Genomic DNA, 23,036 nt, shown 5'->3' with positions numbered 1-23,036 from the left:
CCCAGGGGGAGAGCCTTCTCTGTTGGAGCTCCCACCCTCTGGAACGAGCTGCCCCCAGAGATCCGGGTGATTCCGGATCTCCCCTCCTTCCGCCGCGCCCTCAAGACATGGCTGTTTCAGCTGGCAGGACTGGCCTAGGGATATTTTAAATTGGATTTTAATCAACTTTTAAAATAAGAAAAGGCCTATTTAAATATATATTTAATTTATTTTAAATTTTGTATATTTGTATCAATTGCTCTGTTTTTTAACTGGCTGTAAGCCGCCCTGAGTCCACCAGGAGAAGGGCGGGATATAAATACAATAAACTAAACTAAACAAATTTATATAGTCACCCAATTCACACTTAGATGACTCCAGGCAGCTTACAAAATTTAAAAAAATACAAATCCACCATATAATAAAACCCATTAAACAAACTCCACCCAGTTCCCATATGCTTTTGAATTCATAAGATTTGTTTAACTTGAAAGGATTCATTTAAAAATTCATGAATGAAATAATGAATTGTTCACATGGAATACTCAGCCATTAGAACCAGCCAATTTCCACCAAGGATTAATTGATAAGCAAGAGGCTATGGTGGGTTTGTAACCGTATCCACACCCACTATGTGGCACACATAAGCTTGCGCAGTTGATCATGTATCGATAAAAAATGGATTCTGCACCTACACAGAGATTTAATTCTTGGTTAGTTTTTTTTATTATTTCTTATCTGATCATTTACATTTTCCAAATATTTTTAGATATTTGTTACATTTTAATGATTTTTAAAAAAATATTGGCAGCTTTTTAGCCAATTAATTGAATGGGGGGAATCCTCCTCTTTGGCTCAAAAAATGTTCCTTTTCATTGATTTTATAACTTTTTTTGTTTTCTGGAGAATACAAATACTAATAAATAATACAAGTGGCAAGCATTTTTCATTAATAGACCTCTCTCCTCTGACATGTAAGTCGCAGTGCTCAGAATTCTTTGCAAGGAGAACTGGCATAGAAATGCTTGTTAAATTTAATAAATGTCTCTAATAAGATGATGCCAGCTAAGGCAGAGCTATTATGTTTTCCCAAGCAAATATAATCAATTAAAATTCACACCATGTATCACAAGGACACTAACTAGGGAATTCTGGGAGTTAAAATCCACACATCTTAAAGTTGCGAAAGTTGACAGACACTGCATTGGGCAGGTATTTAACTATCTTGGTAAAGCGCCTTCAAAGCCATATTCTGTGCTCAAACTTTTAAACTTTTAAGTATTATACAGGTTAAATAATGATTTTTAAACTATTGGGGTAAAGAGCTATGCATTCTCCATACCCAACTCTTATCAATATGTAAAACGATACATCTTATTTAAATACTGTATACCACTATGTAAAGCTTTATGATCATCAAAATTAATTGCACTTTGTCTAATTCAAAATACAAAAAACACCAAACAGTAAATAAAAGTAAGGCTTTTTGTAGTCATACAGCATGATGTTAACTTGAGAATGCTAAATTGCTTTCATTATGAATAGCTAGAGAGATATTTACATTGCCATTGAAATAAAAATTTCTCTGTACCTTTATTACGTCAATTTGTTGATGTTGCTAACTAGCTACAATGAACAGAACCACTCAGTCTTAGAATTAGTGATGACAATTCAGGCTATCAAGTCCAACTTTTTATTCTGTACAAGGAAATCAAACTGAAGCATCCAGAAAGTGATAGCATTCATGTAAAAAAAATCCTTTCATTTCTCTAAGCAATTAATTTCATTGTCAAAGTGCTTTTATTGTAAGTAATGTTTTCCTAACATTTAACCAACCTGACTTCTTGTAACATCAATATTTCATGTCTTGCCATCTGGACCAACAGAAAACCCGCTGGCATTTTTCTGTGTCTCCCTTTCAGATATTAAAAAAGTGATTTCACATTCTCCCATCTCAACATTCCCAGATCTTTCAATATTTCTTCATCTGGTTTAATTTTTAGTCCCCTATAATTCTTGTTTATTTACCATTCAAAGATTTTCTTCCCAAGCATATCTATAAAACAAGATATTCCTTCCTTTAAGCATGACTTTGACTCTTGTTTCCAAAAGTTGTTTGTATTTGTCTTTACTTATTTTTTTTACCTATCATTTTCAATTGGGTTTCTCTCTTGTAGGATATTAGCTATTCAATCCCTATTCCAATTTGAAATATGCAGGTTTGGCAAGTGTTTCCTCTACTTCTTTTAAATCATTGATAAAAATATTGAAGTTTGCAGGCCCCAGGTCTTAACTTTGTAGCACCTTAGTCTATATTTCACTTGAGTTTGATAAGCACCTGATATTAGGTACATTTTGAGTACAATGTTCAAAGTTTAATTGGTTTCTCTTCTGTCCTGTGTTTAACTAAATTTATTAACTGGATCACTGGAAATTGTCAATTTTTGTTGGCTGAAATCAATATCATGTCTATAGCATTCCCACAATCCACTAAGAAAGTTAGCAATCTAAAAAACAAGAATTAGTCTGACTTCTTGTACTCACTATGTTGTTTCCATGGTGCTTATACCACATCAATCACTTTAAAAATCTGCTCTAAGTCTTCCCAGGCACTGCTATCAAACTGGCTGGCTAATAGCTCCTTGGATCTTGCATTTCTTTCTTTTTTTGAAGATAAGGATAACATTTGCTGTCTTCCTGTCATGTGGAATGTCATCAGTGCTTCTCCAGAATTTATCAAGATTGATACTTAAGGTTTCAGACAGACCATCAACAAACTTGCCCCGGACATTTAAACTAATTCATAGTAAATGGATATTCTCAGGCCAGGGTTCTATCAGTCTCAAGCTTTAGTTGTGCTGTTTTATTTTGCTTTTTGCATTTATTTAATAGAACGCATATCTTCTTGGAGAAGACTGAAGAAATATAAGAAAAGTTCTGTCTGTATTTTGTTTCTGTTAGCACTTTTATCTCTTTGAGTAGCTGATATATGGATTCACTTCTCTTTCTTCTATTTTGAAAATATCTGAAGAAACTCTTTTTTGTGTGTTTTGCTTCCTTTATCATTCTCTGCTCATTCTGAGTTTTCTCCCTTCTGATATCAACTCTTCACTTCTGAGTTATTTCAGTGTTCTCTTCCTTGATGCTGTGTCTCTCTTCACTTCCAGTTGTAGCATTAAGACGTTCTACAAGCCCATAATTAACCAACTGGGGCTTCTAGAGCTGATACAACAGATATTTTTATGGTTAATGAGATTTGATCGCATATTTTCTTTTTAAATAACAAAGAATTGGATATCTGGGAAAACTGATATAAATAACTCAATCCATGCCTCCTCAGAAGTAAATCTCAATGAGTTTAATGTTATTTCCAATGATCATTTATATATTCCATCCAGTCATTGTTCAGGCTTATTTTATAAAGAACTGTAAGATCCCACAAATATCAGGAATCAAAGCAACTTGAACTCAATCATCTCACAAACTTAAACGGATGATGGGATTTCTGTGAGGTTGAAATTTAAGGAGGGATATGAGAGTAGTCCTCTACTTACGACCACAGTTGAGCTCAATGTTTCTGTTACTAAGTGAGACCTTTCTTGCCACAGTTGTTAAGTGAATCACTGCAGTTGTTAAGTTAGTAACACAGTTGTTAAGTGAATCTGGCTTTCCCATTGATTTTGCTTGACAGAACTTCACAAAAGTTGATCAAACGACCCTGGGACATCATAAATATAAATCAGTTGCCAAGCATCTGAATTTTGATCATATAACCATGGGGATGCTGCAATGGTTGTAAGTGTGAAAAACGGTCATAAGCCATTTTTTCAGTGCCGTTGTAACCTCAAATGGTCACTAAATGAATTATTGTAAGTCAAGAACTACCTGTAATAATGAAAAGGAAGAACTGATATATAAAAACCAAGAGAGAGTGTGATAAATTTCAGTAAACCAAACTATAATAAACTCTCTAATTGTAACTTTTAAATAGTTGTGTACATGTCTGCCTCAATGGGAAAACATTAAGATCTTGAATCTCTTAGCCAAGGATTGCTCATTTGTAACATTTAATTGGTTTTCATTTCATGTTGAGAAGGCATTTATCTTCTGCAAAGGGTAAATTTGGAGATAATTGTTACATTTTTATTTGCATGGGAGAAGCTTTGGCCCATACTACATCAGGCTATCTGAAACTTGGCCACTGTATGGGCTTGATTTCAGTTCCCAGAATTCTAGGAGTTGAAGTCATCTTAAAGTGGCCAAGGTTGAAAAACCTGTCCTGCTCACTGAGCTTGATTGTTTTCTTGCAGACATTTTGTTACACAACTAGGTAACATTACCAGTGCTAAAAGGGAGTGGGAGATAGGAAAAACCATCAAGTAACTCAGTGGTTATTAGGGTTTCTAATGTCATCTAGATTCTAGAACAATATTTCACAATCCACAGCAACTTTAAGGTATATGGACTTCAACCTCATTCTTGTTGGGGAATTCTAGGTGTTGAAGTTCACACTTCTTAAAGTTTCTGAGCGTGAAAAACACTGATCTACAGCTACCTTAACAGTATATTCCTGCTGTAATACAGAAGACATTCCCTATAAAATGCTGCTGGTTCAAAACCTAATACTGTATTGGGAGAAACATGAACATCTAAGATTAACAAAAGAAGGGAGGTATTTGGTTTAGATAGAATGAGAATCACTTCTACAGCTTCCTTCCCAGGATGGGAGGTAAGTAGCTCAGAGCTGAAGAATGGCAGTTATGTCAGCTAGAAACTGGAGCTGGAATGAGACCCCAATGTAAGTGAATTTGCTTGGCTATGAATGTATGAACCCAGGTTTGATCAACCATTTGCAGTGATAAATGATGACACAAGGTAAGAGAGAATGTTGTGTCAATAGCTAGAAATATCCAGGAAAAGATTTGTGTAAGGAAAAGCATCAAAGGAAGAACATTAATGTTCCCATTAACTGGATCAGATTAATATGGCTGATATGAGAAGCATGGGCCTGCCCAGGGCTTTTTTTCTCGGAGAAAAGGTGGCGGAACCCAAACCTGGCCACGCCCTCATCAAACCCTAGGACCGCCCCTTTAGAGAACAGGAATGCAAGTAAAATTTGGGAGGGGCTATTTCCGGTGCGGCCGGCCCGGAAAAAGGTGCCGGAACGCGGTTCCGCCGCGTTCCGGCTGAAAAAAAGCCCTGGGCCTGCCTACACATAGGTCCTGTTGTCTTCTCTTCTCCTCCTCCTCCTTCCTTCTCCTTCTAGAGAAGTTCTTAGAATAGGAGAAGAATCTTTTCTCCTTTCTCCTTCCTGTTCCCCTTTCTCCCTTCTGCTTCTGGATGAGAAGTTCTTAGAATAGGAAAGATTTTTCTCAAGATCTTTGTTATAGAAGGATCAATGCACAGTATCTGCTTCTTTTGTCAGATGTTGCGAACTCTTTAGGACAGTCCAATTTCAGAATGGTTACAAAACTTGTAGTTGACTAGGACTTGCGCTGAAGCTTCTGCATCAAAATTACTTTAGTCATTGATATATTTCAAGCACTTCTGTACCAATTAAGCAAGCAAGAACATTTGTGAAATCCTAATTGCAAAATCCTAGGTTGAAAAAAAAAAGTTCTTTTGCCCCTGGTACTCCTGAGCTTTCAGAATCATTCATCAGCATAACATAGCTTAGTAGAAACATATTGAGATGTTTTTATAATGAGCAAGTATTTCAGTAAAAAGAACAAATTGAAATCATGTAAAATATATAGGAAATAGTTCAAATTTAGTCAGAAAATTCATACATTTCTACAGCTCTAAGGGGAAAAGAATAATTGGTATCAAATATCTGCTATCAGCAGCAAAAGGTGGTAAGAGATACTCTTACAGTTCGCCATTATCAAGAGGAGATGCTAAAACTAATAAAATGCCAAAGAAATGGCTTATTTGAAAATCATTTGTGCTGAAATAAAAATCACAGAAAGAAATTCGTCTGTGGGCAAAAGATTGTACAGAACATTACAATGGATCCCCTAAACCAGGGGTGTCAAACTCAATTTCATTGAGGGCCGCATCAGCATTGCAATTACCTGCGGGGGGGGGCGGCGGCCTACTGGGTGGGCATGGCCAGCTCTACATTGTTCATGTCAAGGGTGCCTGTGGGGGCCTGGGCAGGAGTGGGACAGATCTGAGGGTTTCTGGCAGAAGGGGGTGCGACCAGGGCAAGCGCCAAGGCATGGTCCATTTCTTCATTCCTCACAAAGGGTGACACCTCCCCTGCATGCACCCAGGGGGTTGGGCCGACGTGGCAGGGGCTGATTCCTCGCTGTTTCTAGATGGCCTTGTGGAGCTCAGACTGAATGCGTTTCAGCATAGATGGCCACCACAAAATTGTACATTGGCTCCCGGCTGGCCTGGGCCAGGGTCAAGGCAGCAGGGGCCATTCCCTCACTGTTTCCAGGATGGCCACTTTGCCGGCCACATCCGCCCCCCGGGTCTTGTGTTTGACATGTCTGCCCTAAATCTTCCCTCTACTTTAGACTGATTGGTGCAGACAATAATAAGTAAAAGAATTGGATAGAATCCATAAGATGTTAAGTGACTATACTTTCCCGTAGTGATTCCAGTGCCTCTTCACATTTAATTTTACTCCCAGATGATCCTTTACTTATTTCAGGGTAGATGGAATGAGACAACTGTTTTGGTTCTCTTAATTTGACTTTTTTAATCTATCCTACTTTAAAAGCAACAGAAAAGATTAGGTGGATTGTATGCTTGTGGGCCTGAGTGATATATAATTAAAGCATTAATTATCTCCTAGTTTGACAGCTTCAAATAAATGCCTTTGCATCACTATTAGGAAATGCTTGATGCCAAACATCATTTGAGTTCCAGAGGATGGAAAACAGAATTCATGGTCAATTATAAAGCCACATTTTCTTTGAAATCTTACAATTTGATCTGGACGTAGGAAGGGCCTTCAAACAAAATCTCAAAATTATCTTTTGGGGTGGGAGACAAAGACCTTTAGGAATATCTGCATGGGACAGGAAGAGACAAGAAGGAAATGCTGGTGTAGAGGTCCTGCCCTTACCAAAGTGACTCAGTGTGTAATACTTAATAAATTTGATGCTTGCCCTTCAAAGATGTATTCTTTTATTTATTTCTATCCTACCTTTATTATTTAACAAATAACTCAAGGTGGTAAACACTTCCAACACACCTTCCTCCTCCTATTTTCCCCACAATAGCCTTATGAGTTAAGTTGGGCTGACAGAGTATAACTGGCTCAAAGTCACCCAGCTAGCTAGAACTCACAGTCTGCTGATAATTGGCCCAAAGTCATCAAGTCAGTTTTCATGCCTAAGGAGGGACTAGAACTCACAGTCTGCTGATAATTGGCCCAAAACCATCCAGTCAGCTTTCATACCTAAGGAGGGACTAGAACTCATCATCTCCTGGTGATTTACCCAAAGTCACCTAGCTAGCTGACTTTCACGCTTAAGACGGAACAAGAACTCACCATATCCTGGTGATTAGCCCCAAATCACCTAGACGGTTTTCATGCCTAAAATGAGACTAAAACTCGCAATTGCCCACTTTCTAATCTGATGTCTTAACCAGGTATCAGATCATTTTTTATCCCAACACAATGTGATAAAGGGCTCTTTTAGCAATAAGCAACTATTACAAATACAAGCATGTGATCCTTAATCTCCTAAAAACAAAGGATGCCACGAGCACTTAAACACCTGATCCCCTTGGCTCCAGCAGAGCTAGGCTTTCTTCAGTGATCTTACAATGGAAGACAGAGGAAGAAATAATCCAGTTGCCTTCTGAAAAAGCGCCTTTGGGACATTTCATTTTATGATAGCTTGTGAACAGTTATGGCCTGCTTCTACACTGAATCTGGGCAAGTAATAAAGCTAATTCAGAAACAAATAAGTTCTAGTTCATTACTCAGTGTCATAACCGGGGGTTTTCATTCATAATTGACCCTTTCATATTTAAAAAAATGAAAATGAGTGGAAGTAAACAACACCTGTTACTATACAATGAAAATGAATTCCTCCAGTGGCAGAGGGATGGACAGATGGGTAGTTAGATCGGTTTAAACCATAAGCCAGAACTAACACCAGCTTAATTATGAATTTCAGTCACCATTTTTGGAGAATGTCAATTTGGTTGTGACTGCTCAAGACTCCAAAAACAAATTGAAGCAGTATAATTACACCAGAGGTATCATATCAGGTTCACTTACTTCAGAGTAAATCCTTTTATACTCACTGAGGATTACTTCTGAATAGTACTTGGTTTACATTGTGATGGTCATTGATTACCTAGACCTGGGTTTTGTCTGAGATAAATATTCTCACTTCTAGATAGTTTCCAAATAATTAGCATAGAACTCAAGAAACATAAGTTTCTGAGGTATATTTGGAATTTTACTAGCTGGGAATAGGAAGTTTATGTGTTAATACATGATAACATATGCCTTCTAAGGCAGTGTTTCTCAACCTTGACAATTTTAAGGACAATTTTAAGAATTCCACAGCCAGTGCTTAGAACATATTGTATGTTGTCAAGTAAATGCACCATGACGGCAGCAAGCACACTACTTACAGCAAGTTGACTGATTAATTTATTGGTTGATTTTATGCCATCAAGTCAGACTTTTTTCAGGACCATCTGCCCCAGTCTGTCTTTCAGATCTTCCATCAGTGCACTGCAACTGAGTCCATCTCACCTAGTCAGCCTATTCTCCTGTCCTCCACCTTGCCAACAATATGGACTTCTCAACAGAGTTGGATTTTCAGTATCCAAAATACCATAACTTGAGGCTAGTCATTTGTACCCCAAGTGAGAACTCTGAACTGATTACTTCTTTGACCCATTTGTTTTCTTGGTTAGCCGTAGCTCAAATGCATCCATAAACATTCTATCATGATTCTGATATTCTGATAGGCTTAGACACATCATGGCTTCCAGCCGTGGGATTCCATGATTTTAAATGAATCCAGGCTCAGAGATAATTTTATGGCAGGGGGTGAATTATCATTTGTGTGCCCCAGTAGTGTCAGGGCCATGCAATTGTTTGATAAGCCCCCCCTTCTTTGTATATATCTGCAAAAACAAGGAGTGAATATAAAAATATAATAAATCTTCCCAATACCCTTTTGCCTAGACTTAGCTCTTTTCATAACAATGGTTTGGAATTGTCATATTTGCTAGCAGATGATGTATTCATTAGTTGCCCATTTAGAGCCCATGTAACTGGACACATTGACTTTATTTCTGCAATCTAGATAATTCAGTGGCCCTGTTAGCAACAATGTCAAGATTTTGTGCTGTGTCAATTAGACACGAGAGCGTTTCCATGACCACAGCTTCTGACACAATCACACTCTACAGCATTCTAACATCTCTTGCATAGTAATTATTTAGAGAAAACTACAGGTAGTCTTCAAATTACAATAGTTTATTTAGTGATGAAGTTACAATGGCATTAAAAAAAAAGTCACATGATTATTTTTCACACTTATGACCATTGCATGGTCATGTGATCCAAAATCAAATGCTTGGCAACTGACTCATATTTATGATGGTTGCAGTGTCTTGGGGTCATGTGATTAACTTTTGTGACTTTCTGGCAGGCAAAAGGGGGAAGCCAGGTTCACTTTATAACTGTGTTACTAATTAACAGTGACCGACTTAACAACTTTGGCAAGAAAGGTTATAAAATGGAGCAAAACTCACTTTACAACTGCCTCACTTAGCAACAAATTTTGGGCTCAATTGTGGTTGTACATCAAGGACTACTGATTTACTCCCTGCAGTGCAAGTCAATGAATGATTTCATTTTCATTTTGTGAACCTTGGCAACTATAAGACATGTGGGCTTTAACTCCCAAGAATTCTAACTGGAGAATTCTGTGAGTTGAAATCTGCACATCTTAATGTTGCCAAGGTTGAAAAACATGGTGTTAGAGAGTGGGAAGGAGATAGACCACTAAGACCTACTTGAGAATCATAGCTTTACATTGTGGCTATTTAAGAAAGAAAGCAGAACTGCTCTCAAAGCAATGGAAAAAGTTCAGAAAAGAGCAACTAAGATGATCAAAGGCCTGGAGACTAAAACATACAAAGAATGGCTGCAGGGCTTGGGTTTGGCTAGTCTAAAGAAAAGAAGAAATAGGGATAATAGCAGTATTCCAGTATTTGAGGGGCTGCCACAAAGAAGAAGGGGTCAAATTATTCTCCAAAGCACCAGAGGGTAGGACAAGAAACAATGGATGGAAACTGACCAAAGAGAGAAACAATCTGGAATTAAGGCAAAACTTCCTAACAGTAAGGACAATTAACTATTGGAACAGCTTGCCTTCAGGAATCGTGGGTGCTTCATCCTGGGAGGATTTTAAGAAGAGGCTAGATAGTCACTTCTGAAATAAGGTCTCCTGCTTGAGCAGGGGGTTGGACTGGAAGACCTTCAAGGTCCCTTCCAGCTCTATTCTATTCAATTTTATAGAAGCATTTGAGGAAGCTTTAGTGGGCCCAAAAGCAGATAGTTGATGAATACAGATAATTTTGAAAAGTCACCATTTGGATTTTTTTAATGTAACATCAGCAATTTGTTTATTTCAAGCTCCCAACTACAAAACAGTAAAGTATAGATTACTATAATATTACAGATATTCAAATAATTAAAAAAAGTGGAATGAAGATGTCAAAATATTGTTAACATTTGTTCACCTGCATAAAACTACGAGAATCCAGGTGTCATTAAAGTAACATTTTTTTAAAAAATATATAAGAATATTCATGACTAACACAGGTTTGTTATGGGTTATAGCTTGTCTTAAACTAACAGCCATTTGTTTAATGACCATTCGAAGTTATAATGGCACTGATCATGGGATGATCAGAATTTGGCTACCCTTAGCTACGGGCATGTATTTACAACAGTTGCAGATTCCCAAGGTCATGCAACTCCCATTTGCTATCTTCCCAGTTAGCTTCCAATAAACAAGGTCAATGGGGGAAGCCAGATTCTCTTAACAACTGCAGTGATTCACATAACGACCGTGATAAAAACGGCTGTAAAACTGGGTGTGATTCACTTAACAACCACCTCAGTTAGCGGTGGAAATTCTGGTCCCCATTGTAAGTTGGGGACTAGCTGTATTTTGAAGTACATGCATATCCTTTGAATATTATTATTATTTTAAATTATTTATTTTAATACAGTAAGTTCTTTCTAATGATTCATCTCTTCCTGAGGATTGCAGTGAGGACTAGCATCGTAGCTGGTATAACTGACAACATTTTCCCTCCCTTCCCAATCTAATATCATCTTCCTTTTAATTTCATCCTCACTTGCCAAAGTTTTATTTTTCAGGTCGAAGATGTATGCATGGGTTTGCTATAAATTGTTATGCCTAACAGTAAACAGGAAGCTCAAATCAAAAGTTCAGGAATGACTGACATTCAGTTGACACCATAAACCTTTGCTCAACAACAGGAAAAAGACACTGTGACTTTTCTTCTGGTGCTAGCAAATTAATGCCTGGGTATATTTACAATGGATCAGAACTGTGTTTTAGGCTATTTCTCTATTGGCTTTAGTTATAACTGTGAATGCTGCCTCTGGCAGACTGCAGCATCCTCATTATTGGTTATTCCAAATTTAGTTATTGCTGGGAGCCTGTGCCCCAGCATCATCAAAGATATGGTTTCCATGGCAATGAAACAAAGCCTCAGGACTCACAAAAGCACCGGACCAGGTGCAAAGATCTCACAATAGCAGAAGGTGGGTTGATTCTCTCTGCTCCAACAGAACAAAATTAGTTTTTATGACTTTTCCCCCCCTTAATAAATGCAACTGAACCAGGTTTTTTTACACTAGGTTTTAAGCAACTATCCATATCTTGTCATTACTAATCTCATTTTTTCCCCTCTCTCATTTTTTATTTCGTTCTGCAGATGTACCGGTATTCATATACTGCTTTTTATGTCCTCAGAAAGCTGCCTAATGGGTAAGTGATACAACGAAGACTCTACATTTCATGAATAGGCTGTTTGGCTTATATATGGGTTAATTGGGGAAGGAGGGGGACACTGGATACTGAGCACAGGGCAACTATTCCCAAACTCCAGCAATTAAGCAGAACTTATAATAAAATCATGAAGTTTCCCTTGAAACAGGAACAGAAGAAGTCAAGATGTTGGCCAGGACTGTAAACCACGCATTCAAAGGTCTTCAATTGTGCAGTCATGGCCACCACTTGATGCTTTTGACATCTTCTATAGAAATACCATTGCTTTAAAAAAAATGTTCCTGTAGAGTTTAACAGGTAATGAATGGCTCATTATATAAATAGTAACAAAGCATTCTGCTTTATTGGTCTTTGTTATCACATATTCCATTTGTAAACTAAGTCTTTCATTCATGCAAGAAAAGCAAGGGGTTTGCTTAGCTTATGTTATATGAATTCAGCCAGCATGGTTAGTGAACCACAAATAATGTCTTAGTATGCTTTGCAAACCCAGCCAATCGTGGCTTTTTCCAAAATCCATGTTTATACAAACTCAACTTAGCTTGACACATAAACCTAACTATTAAGATAAGAGTGTGAAAGAGCTCACATTAACTTCTCTTGCTATGGGAAAGAAGTCTCAACAAGTGTTTGACCTTCCCTAATCGCATGATTCTGTGTGGCCTGCAAGATTGAACGATAAACTTGAACTCAGACTGGGCCTGATCTGTTTACATGCAAACAAAGGAAGGGAATGGCTTTGCATATAGGGTGTCTAATGCATAAGAAGCTAATGCAGTGCAGATTCTGTATCACAATATTATTTTTCCCAAAACCAATCCAGAACAGATGACATTCTTTGGGGGAAGTGACCCAGAAAATGCCTACTATCCAAGATCATACTGGATATGGGATGGAAGCCCATGGGAATAGGGGGTGCTGCTGTAGAGCCAAGATCCTAAGAAATGTAGGGTTTTAAAAATGTCAAACGGTATTGTGATGGAATGTAGTTTAGAAGTGGAGTCCCAGGACAGAAGAAGTGCATTCCAGGGAAGTATGAAACAATTCAGCCCAGGTATTATGTGTGAGAGAAAGAAGGTGAAGACAAACCCTCCCTAGTAGTTCACAGAGTATTTTGTAGAAGCAGACAGTAGAATCCTCAATTTGGCAAGATTCTGTCTATAGGTGTGAAACAATAATGAACTCACTCAACTTGGAAGAACTGCCACATGTCATTCTTTGGTTCTGACAAGCACTTTAACTGACACTCAGGAGATAATGGGCTCCAAAAATAGAAGTGTTATGTGGGGGTACTCAGTCACTCAGGACAGTTGATTCTGGACCAGTTGAATCTTCCAAATGGTTTTTAAGGGCAGCCCCATGTAGATCACATTGCAGTACTCTAAACAAGAGAAGACCCACTACAACATAGTCCTTGGAGGTGGTTTAAGAGGATACACTGATTATTTCCATGATGATACCATGATGCATGTGACATGAATTTTGGATTACTCTAGATGCCTGTGTCATCTTCAGGAAGATGGTCATCTTCTCAGGTGATCCCTGTCTTTGAAACAGCTTCCCCCCCAAAAAAAAATTACACTATCCCCCTTCCTGTTTTTAGAAATCTATTACAGTGTGGCTATTCCAAAAGCTTTGGGAGCAGAACTACTCTGAGCAATACACACACACACACACACACACACACACACACACACACAGAGAGAGAGAGAGAGAGAGAGAGAGAGAGAGAGAGAGAGAGAGACAGACCTATGGCTAAACACCCTCTTTTCAGACAGATTTAAAATATTGCAAACTGTTGCAGAAGTGGTGCAAAACATGCAAAAAAAGGCACCCAGCAAAATAGTTTGACCCATCCATTAAGTCAGGGCTTTTCAACCAGTGGTACGGGTACCACCTGGGGTACATTGGCACCTGGCAGGTGGTACATGACCATCCTAGAAAAGTGGTAGTGGGGGAGTGGATTGAGCTGAACCGGTGGCAGCACCACACAAACCTGAGTGAGAGATGACTGGAGGTGCAGGGCTGTCAGGGTTCAGCGGAAGCACCAGGATCAGCGCCAGGCTCCAGCTGAGCCCAGAAGAAGCGCCGATCAGCTGGAATGTTGCAGCATCTCCAGGGTCTTGTGATTTACCTTCAGATGCTTGGCAACTGATTCATATTTATTTATGACGGTCACAGTGTCCCAGGGTCATGTGAAGTGACCAAAACCTGCTGCAACCACCCAGCAGACGGGGGGAATAAAAACCAAACACCCCCCACCCCACTCCTGCTGCCAATCCTCAACAGAAATGCTCACAACAATGGAAACCTCGGACAGGAGGAGGAGCGCCACCGGGTGGGCAGACAGGTGTCTTGCTCGGCTGTGGCTTGGGGGGCACTTTTTTCAGGGCCATTGTAACTTCGAACAGTCACTAAGCGAACTGTTGTAAGTCGAGGACTACCTGTACTTTATCACTTTTTTCCTTTTTTTTTTTTGAGTCATCAAGTTTTTGACACCTTGCTAGGCGATTGGTGGTACTCGGATGTTGCCATATCCTAAAAGTGGCACAATGGGTAAAAAGGTTGAAAAGCCCTGCATTAAGTGCCTTTGCCTCAGAAGGGATCTCTTATTTCTAGAATTGGTTTGGCTTGGGTTATTTTATTAAAACTCAGTTGATTTTCATCAGTGCCCAGACGTGATGAGGAAAACCATTTCATAAGTATTGTTATTAAATCAAATGTTTGGTTTCTACTCATTCCCACTTCAGCATTATTCTTAGCAGCTATGCTAGCTATCATCTGTGACATTTTGCAATCTTAGAGCTTCCTAGCCTTTGGAGTCAAACCAGATCCACTCCACAAATATTATCCAGGACACCTTTTATTATTCTTATTTTTGCAATAGAACTGCCTCTTGAATGCCTCTGTTTTCAGCAGCAGATGTTCAAATTAGCGGCTTATTGGCAGAGCTGGAAACAAAACCTCTGGGATCTCTGGACTCCGTTTTACATTCACTTTTCTGTTCTTTTCCTAAATTTGGGAGTGAAATTTAGGTTAAGCCAGAGCGCCACCTTGTGGACTTTTTGGGATCCTCCTTTTCTTACAAGAGTGAGCCATACAAATAATCACACTAAAATTCTAGTGATGAGCTGCCCTGTTTTGATCAATGTACTACCTAATTTTCAAGCAGAAGAAGCATTGCATAAACGCCTGCATGTATCTATTGGTGTTCATGACTCTTTGTGACCAGTAGCCATGATTTCTCCAGGATTTTCTGCCAGTGACAGCTTCTTTGAGTTCTTGAAAGCTCATCTTTAATGCCCTCAAAAATACTATCCATTCACTTTGTCTTCTATTAACCTCTTTTTCATTGGCCTTTGATCTTTCCAAAATCAGATCTTCTCTAATGGCTCTTGTCTTCTCAAAATGAGTCCAAAATATCTAAGCTTTGGCTTCATTTTCAGTGCTTCTATTGCACAGTTGGATTTTATGTCATTTCATAGCGGGTGATTCATTCTAGTTTTCTCCAGCACCACAATTCAAAAGCAACCATTTATCATTATCCAATCCTTTAGATGGTCCGGTTGTTACAGCCATATGCTACCACCGTGAAAACTATAACCTTGACAATATGTGCTTTTGTTGCTAATATGAAATCTCTGTACTTTGCCTAGATAGTTCATACTTATTTTCCCCAGTAGTAGATGTCTCTTTATAGCATGGTTATAACTGTGTGAATTATATTTTTTTTTAACCCTGGGAAGATAAAATCTACTTCAGTTACTTACCTTGGATTGGTAATGTCTGTTTATATAATCTTAGTTTATTTAACTTTCAATAATAGAACATTTAGCAATCAGCACAAAATTTCACATATTTTCAGGTTGAAAGACCTATTATGAATGTTATCAATGACCTTATCCTTCTTGATCATACTTCTTTCATCTAAAATATATTTCTTTTAAGTTTTCCTTGCTTCCAACCATTGAAGTAGTATCATCAGCATATTAAGATGGTTGATGTCTCCCTCATTCTAATTCCAATATCTTGTGTCCTGAGATTTAGCATTCTCAGGTATTGTGCACATAGATGACAACAGGCAACCTTGGTCTATTCCTATCTCTATTCCAAATCATTTAATTGTTCTCTACTCCATTTTAACTGTTGATCCATAATCATCATATAATTTTTTTCTGTAGGAAGCTCAGAACACCCATGTTGTTAAGATAGATCTACTCTCTGTTGTGGCATACCCTCTTACTATCTGCCTGCATCTGATTGTGGTTATAATAGAACAACAGAGTTGAAAGGGATCTTGGAGATCTTCTAGTCCAACCGCCTGCTAAAGAAGGAAACCCTATACTATTTCAGACAAATGGTTGTCCAATCTCTTCTTAAAAACTTCCATTATAGGAGTACCCACAACTTTTGGGGGCTGGTTGTTCTATTGATTAATTGTTCTAACAGGAAATTCCTCCTTAGTTCTTGATTAGTTTTCATCTGTTACTTCTTGTCCTGACTTTAGGTCCTTTGGAGAATAGATTGACCCCCTCTTTGTGGCAGCCCCTTAAATACTGCTCTCATATCACCCTTAATCCTTTTCATTAAACTAGACATACCTAATTCATGCAAGCATTCTTCATATGTTTTAGCATTCATCCCCCTAATCATCTTTGTTGCTCTTCTCTGCACTATTATGATCCATGAAAGTCAGTTATGAGTTTTACATATAGGTAGTCCTTGACATATGACTGTACTGGAGCCTGCCCATTACAGTCCTATGTCTAAACATTTGTAAAATGGGTTGGTCACATGACCAATCTGATTTTACAGCCTTTTTGCAGCAATTGTTAAGTGAATCTGTGATTTGCTATGGCAACAGTTTGGCTAAAAATTGGAAGTCCCGGTTTTCAGCAAAACTATTGTTTAGTCATGGTCATGTGTCTGTGGGACACTGCAATCAGCTCTAAATGAGGCCATTTTGCTGAGCACCCAAAATGCAGTCATTTGACTAAGGGGGCCACCATCAGAACTTCAGAACTGGGTTGTAGCTCTTCTTTTTCAGGTAGATTGTAACCTTGAATGGCCACTAAGAAACCGGTCATAAGTCCAGAACTACTTTATACTTTATAATTAATCTGTTTATTTGTATCCTGCCTTTATTATTTTTATAAATAACTGAAGGTGGTGTACATTCCTCCTCTTTTTTTTTCCTCAGAGCAACAACCCTGTGAGTTGAATTGGGATGAGAGAGAGAGTGACTTGTGCAAGGTCACTCAGCTGGCTTTCAGGACTAGAACTCGCAGTCTCCCAGTTTCTGGCCTGGTGCCTTAGCCACTAGATCAAATTTGGCTCTGCCGATCTCAGTGATTCAAAGTAGGCTGGGTCTGGGAAGATGTGGCAAAGGACAATCAATATTCTATTGTTGAGGGAATTGTTGCTGACTGGGGAATTCCACACATCTTCAACTTACCGAGATTGAAAAACATAGCTCCATCCACTTTTACACCATTCAGAAACAAAAGCCTTTAAATTTTTTTTCATGTTCCTCCTTTCCCAAGTTAAGACGTTATTTCCTGTTGCTTTCATCTGCCAATAGTCCTTGCACAGTTTTGCCTTATATCGCTGTTTTCTTCCAGTGCAGGATTCCTCAGTTAATTTATCTTCTATATTTGCAGAAAACATTGAACTGTAAACTAATAAAGGAAGAACTGAGCTTATCCAAGATGTTAAGCTAAAAAAAATGTTTGTTACAGTTAAAGACAATCAACATTTATGATTGGTGGGACTTGGGGTAATTATCCAGCTAATTATAATGTTTATTTATGGTCGTTGCCATCATCAGTAGGATGGATAGTCCTCTTGGGAGTGACTGGCAGTCTCAAAAATAGAGTTGCTAATAGTTTAAAAATACAAATATTTATTTTTTTATAGAAATTAAAAACCCAAAACAGTAAAAAAAATATCCACATTTAGCAATCAGCACAAAATTTCACATGTTTTCAGGTTGAAAGACCCTATTACGAATGTTATCAATGACCTTTTCCTTCTTGATCATACTTTATTAAGTAATATTTTAAAAAATATTAATCAGGTTGGAGGTACATCTTATGGATTAAAAGATAAACAGTAAATTTTGTGACAGATATCACTGCATGCATTTGAACAGAAGCCAGATTGCCATGTTTTGTGTTCCATAGTAGCAGATTCACAGGGCAGGTGATTGGACTAGAGGAGAGGTCCCCAACCTTTTGGGTACCAGGGACCGGTTCCATGGAGAGAGGGTTTTCCGTGGACCGGAGGGGGCGTGGCTTCATGTGCTGCCTGCATCCTGTGGATGGGGCTTTGCTTGTTTGCCCGGACCAGTTTCTGGTGTGCCACAGTCTGGTGCTGGTCCACCGCCCAGGGGCTGGGGACCCCTGAATTAGATGACCTTTAAGGCTCCCTTTCGACCCTTCCATTCTGTGGTCTTAACTTCTGATCTGTGCAACTTATTTGCTTCAGTTCTTTGCTGAATTCATAATTATATTTGAGCAGACCTGTAGACAAGATTTGCATCCTTGTACGACTGCATGTAGTAGAACTGTGCCTCATAAATATAATTGACACATTTGTTAAGGAGCTATTTACGTCCCTCCTTTATTTATACACCCCAAATGATAAACAAAGTAAATCTAATTACCTATGCAGGAATAAGATGCCATAAAGTAATCATGGTATAAACTAGCACAACACTAATGCACTAAAACAGCTTAAAAGAGATAAAACAACCAAGGCCAGATAATTAGCCATTAAATTCTGCAAAAAAAAAATAAATCCGAAAAGGATTTTCAATATTTCTGCAAAACAATTCAGCAAGGAGGCCAAACACACCTCATCTGGATAGTTTTCCCAGGACAGACCAGCTGTCACTTTAAGACAGGTTATCTTGTCTCTGGACTTGTATGTGAAATCCTAACAAATGACATTAGGGGATGTTTCCCAAAACCTGAAGCAAGATAACAGTGCTCAAATGATCAGCCTCCACTTAATTTAGTGCTTTAAAGCTCTGGCAAAAGCAGAATACATTGATCCTGAGAGCAGATAGTCAGCAAAGTTAATCTGAAATTGAGATGTTCAAGGGGCAAGAAGTTCCAGAGGAACATTTTTTATAATTGTCCCAAAGATGTTTTTCACGAGGCAACTGGACCTTCTTGTTTTTCTTTGAAGACATCTTACTTCTCATCCAAGAAGCTTCTTCAGCTCTGACCACATCTTAAACACAGGCCACAGCATAGGAGAACAAACCCATCAGGACAAGATTCAGCAGTCCATCTGCATTTAAAAGACAAAAGCCACTCTTTCAAAGACAGCAAAGTCACATTTTGAACAGAGAGGACCTCTGGTTTGAAAGAGGGTGGTCAAAGAGGCCATCTAGGTCAAAATTGAATAGCCCTCTCTCAACAGAGCAGGAGGAATACAATAGCATCTATCTCCAGTTTACAACACAGTCCTTTCAGCAGTTCCAAAAAGGCTCCTCACCCATTTGCACCACTCAGATGACCCTGAGGACACAGATAAACCTCCAAGTAGCACTAACGACTCTCTAAAAGAATGCAAATGACCAGTTGTCTGCAAGGAGTATAAATCTTTCCATTTCCTGCCCTCCAGTCAGAGCTGAAGTAGCTTCTTGAATGAGAAGTCTTCAAAGAAAAACAAGAAAGTCCAGTTGCCTGATGAAAAAGCACCTTTGGGACAGCCATGACCTGGATGGCTAAGAATCTCCATAGACATCCTTTGGCAGGAGGACATCAAGAGACTCTGGGTTTATTTACATTTACAAGTAGTCCTCAATCTATGACCAGTCCTTAGCAACCATCCAAAGTTACTACCTACCTGCAAAAGGGAGTTAAGACCCGGTTCCAAAGTCCCAATGGTTGCCTCTTCCTTGCAGTTATGTGATTACACATCAGGTGCTCAGCAACACAACTGCATTTATGGCTATTTGCAGCATTCCATGGTCATGTGACCGATGGTTTTGCTGAAAAACTGCACCATAGCAAGCAATGGGTTTGCTTAATGACTAGAGCATTTGTCTAACAACCACTAGGTTCACCTAATGACTGCTGCAAATAAGGTCATAAAATCAAGTTGGTCATGTGACTAACCCAATTTATAACCATCACGACATATGATCATAATGGGTAGACTCCATTATGGACATACGTTGAGGATTACCTGTATACATTATTACATATTACATACAGAGAAATTCAGTTCAAACAGTGATGCCTAATGGCAGTCAGAACTATGGTCAATGTTAGAGTTCCAGAAAGACCTTGATTCGTACTTTTTTTCTTCTTCCCAAAGATGCCAGGATTCCCAAATTCTGTTCACTGTATTTTTTTCCTCTTTGTGTCTGCAAGAAACAGCAGCCCACTCATCCTGATTTATAGTTAGTTGCCTGCCAAGCTTAGAAGGAGACCAAAGATGAGTTGTCTTCTTTGATCTTTTTCTAATCCGGAGTGTCATCTAACTTGCTGCTCCAAAAATATGGTGTCATTCTGTCCATCTCATGACTAGGAGTTGAAGGCAATGGGAAGGCATCTTTACTTGTTGGCAAGCAACCATTTAATCACGTGTTTCATGGAGTCACATTGTACATGGTGTGTCTAAGAATGTGTGGACCATTTTGCCAAACTATTTATTTGCACATGTCTTGGGCAATTCTTATTGCTTTATTAGCTCTTTCCACTGTTATTGCAGAAGACATACATTCCCAAGGGTGTTTGCGAGGTGGTTGGTCAAAAAAGTCAAGATGGTGGTCACAATGGTACATAGAAAGCCCTGTTTTATATGTACCGGATGCAGTAAAAAAAAAAGAGTAGGCCTTCAGTTGCATCATAATGTATCTTAAGCATTATTAGTGCTACATTCTTGGTGCTCTCTGAGCTTTGTTATTTTCCTGAACGTGCTTCCTTATCAGGTAACATTTTGTGTATGTGTATATGTGTAGTGTAAAGAAGCCTCAGAGATTGTCCAACACATAGTGGCAGGGTATAAGATGCAGGCAGAACAGTATTCTCTAAGTGGCACAACCCAATAGCTGGTATTGTATGCAGGAACATCTTCACAGTGTATGGACTAGACCCTATTCCAAGTAGGAGACTTTGTAGAAAGTCATGAAGAATAAGAGGACTAAGATCCTGTGGGACTTCCAGATCCGGGTAGACAGGCAAGTACTGACCAATCAACCAGACACTGTGGTAGTAGACAAAAGATCAGAGATCTGTGATGGTGCTAGATGTAGCAGTGCCAAGTGACAGCAGCATCAAGAAGAAGGACGATGAAAATCTGGAAAAGTAGCAGGACTTGAAGGAGGAACAAGAGAGGATGTAGAAAGCCAAGGCCAAAGTGGTCCCAATGATGGCAGGAGCACTCATGGCTGTGACTCCTAAGCTGGGAGAGGGACTCCCAACAAATCTCAGGAACATCAGAGCTCCCTGTTCAGATAATACAGTGATAGGAACAGCCAGCACTTTTTTTCTCATAGAATGCCCAGAACGGAGTTCCGTCACCTTTTTTGGATGGAACCTTGTAGGGTAGGCAAGGCGGGTTGTATGATGTGTGTGAGTTCCGGCACCTTTTTTTTTTTTTTTTTTAGAAAAAAAGCACTGGGAACAGCTGAATCTGTAGGCAAAGGATTTGAATCTTGGTAAGGAGTTGTGATTTAGTAAATGGAAACTGCCCAAAATGGAAACTAGTGATGAGTCCCAGTACAGAATGAAACTGGTCATACAGTGCCTCCTAATGGTTAATCTATATAAATAAAAATGTAAATGTTTGTTTGTTCAAAATCTTAAATCTCCGAAAGTTCTTCACCGATTGCTTTGAAATTTTGACACAACGTTGCATTCGAATACGCACGTGTTTTTATATACCTATATTATATAGATGTCACACCTGTGACAGGTAAAAACATGCTTTTTTTGAAAAACAGCTCCATCTGTTGGACGTAAAAGCAACAAAAACGTGCACTTTCTCTTTTCTTTCTTTTCCATTTAACCAGACTGAGCCACAGCAACGCGTGGCCAGGTACAGCTAGTAGTAAATAAAAGAATTTATTTAAAAAGCTATATATTCCCATTGGGTGTGAGGTTTGAGGCCTTTAGTACAAGGCCCAGACAAAATTAATAGCTGTAAACTCACTAGTCTGAGAATACAAGAGGGGGAAATGGGGGAGGCAAATCTCCATAGCATCTAATTCCTTAGATATTTTTTTTTGTTTGGATTTGGCTTGATCAACAGTTTTCAAGCTGAAATTGTGGCTGAGTTTGCCTGTGTCAGAATATTAAACAAAACTGTTATAGTTAAAAAAAAACAACAGTGACCTGGTTCAAAATAAGTGTGATTCAAGCAGTTTTCTATGTGCTTCAAACCTGATATTTTATTTAAAACAGTATTAATGAAGGGTGAATAGTGAGAAAAGGCCATTCCAGGTCATTATTTAGAAGCCTGATTTCCTTAATGAGCTGTGATACTTTGCCCAGAAAAGAAATAGAAACAGACCACCAAAATAGATCACAGCTCATGATGCCAAATTAGTCATCCAGTTGCTGCATACAATTATGAAATAGCCCATCCAAATGACACTTCACAATGTAAGCCAGAAATGTCTTTTTTCTTGCACTCTTTATTTCTTATTTTGTTTCTGGATAGTAAAAATATTACTGTTAGTTTAGAGTGGTGCTTCTTAACCTTGATAGCTTTAAGCTGGCTGGACTCCAACTCCCAGAATTCCCCAGCCAGCATTACAAAATTGAAGAAGGGGAATGATTGACCCCTGCCTTTAAAGCTGGATTGTTAGATCGCGCAGGCAGTAAGACACGAGTCGAGTGACAGTCAGCTCTCGGTTTATTGGCAAGGCATAAAGTAAATCCGGACTGGCATCTGGGCCAGGGGAGCCCTCTTTTATGGGATTCCCCTGGCTTGTAATCACACAATTCCATTGGCTGGTAAGACCCCGTTGCTAGTTAGCCAACCAGCAACGGGCATGAA

The 23,036-nt window shown here is 38.8% G+C and overlaps 1 protein-coding gene across 1 annotated transcript in view; it reads left to right on the top strand.

Moving 5' to 3' along the window:
- Window positions 1-23,036, top strand: part of DPP6 (dipeptidyl peptidase like 6) — a 362,352-nt gene that overhangs the window by 250,440 nt on the left and 88,876 nt on the right. Inside the window, exon 6 of the mRNA XM_015832529.1 lies at window positions 11,944-11,996. Within this exon, the coding sequence (XP_015688015.1) occupies window positions 11,944-11,996 (53 nt within the window). The remainder of the gene's footprint in view (window positions 1-11,943; window positions 11,997-23,036) is intronic.

Source organism: Protobothrops mucrosquamatus, unplaced genomic scaffold (genome assembly GCF_001527695.2).
Source record: "Protobothrops mucrosquamatus isolate PMUCROS unplaced genomic scaffold, P.Mucros_1.0 scaffold5, whole genome shotgun sequence".
NCBI lineage: Eukaryota > Metazoa > Chordata > Lepidosauria > Squamata > Viperidae > Protobothrops > Protobothrops mucrosquamatus.
Note: the sequence above shows the minus strand (reverse complement) of the source record. Positions and strands in the feature narration are given on the sequence as shown.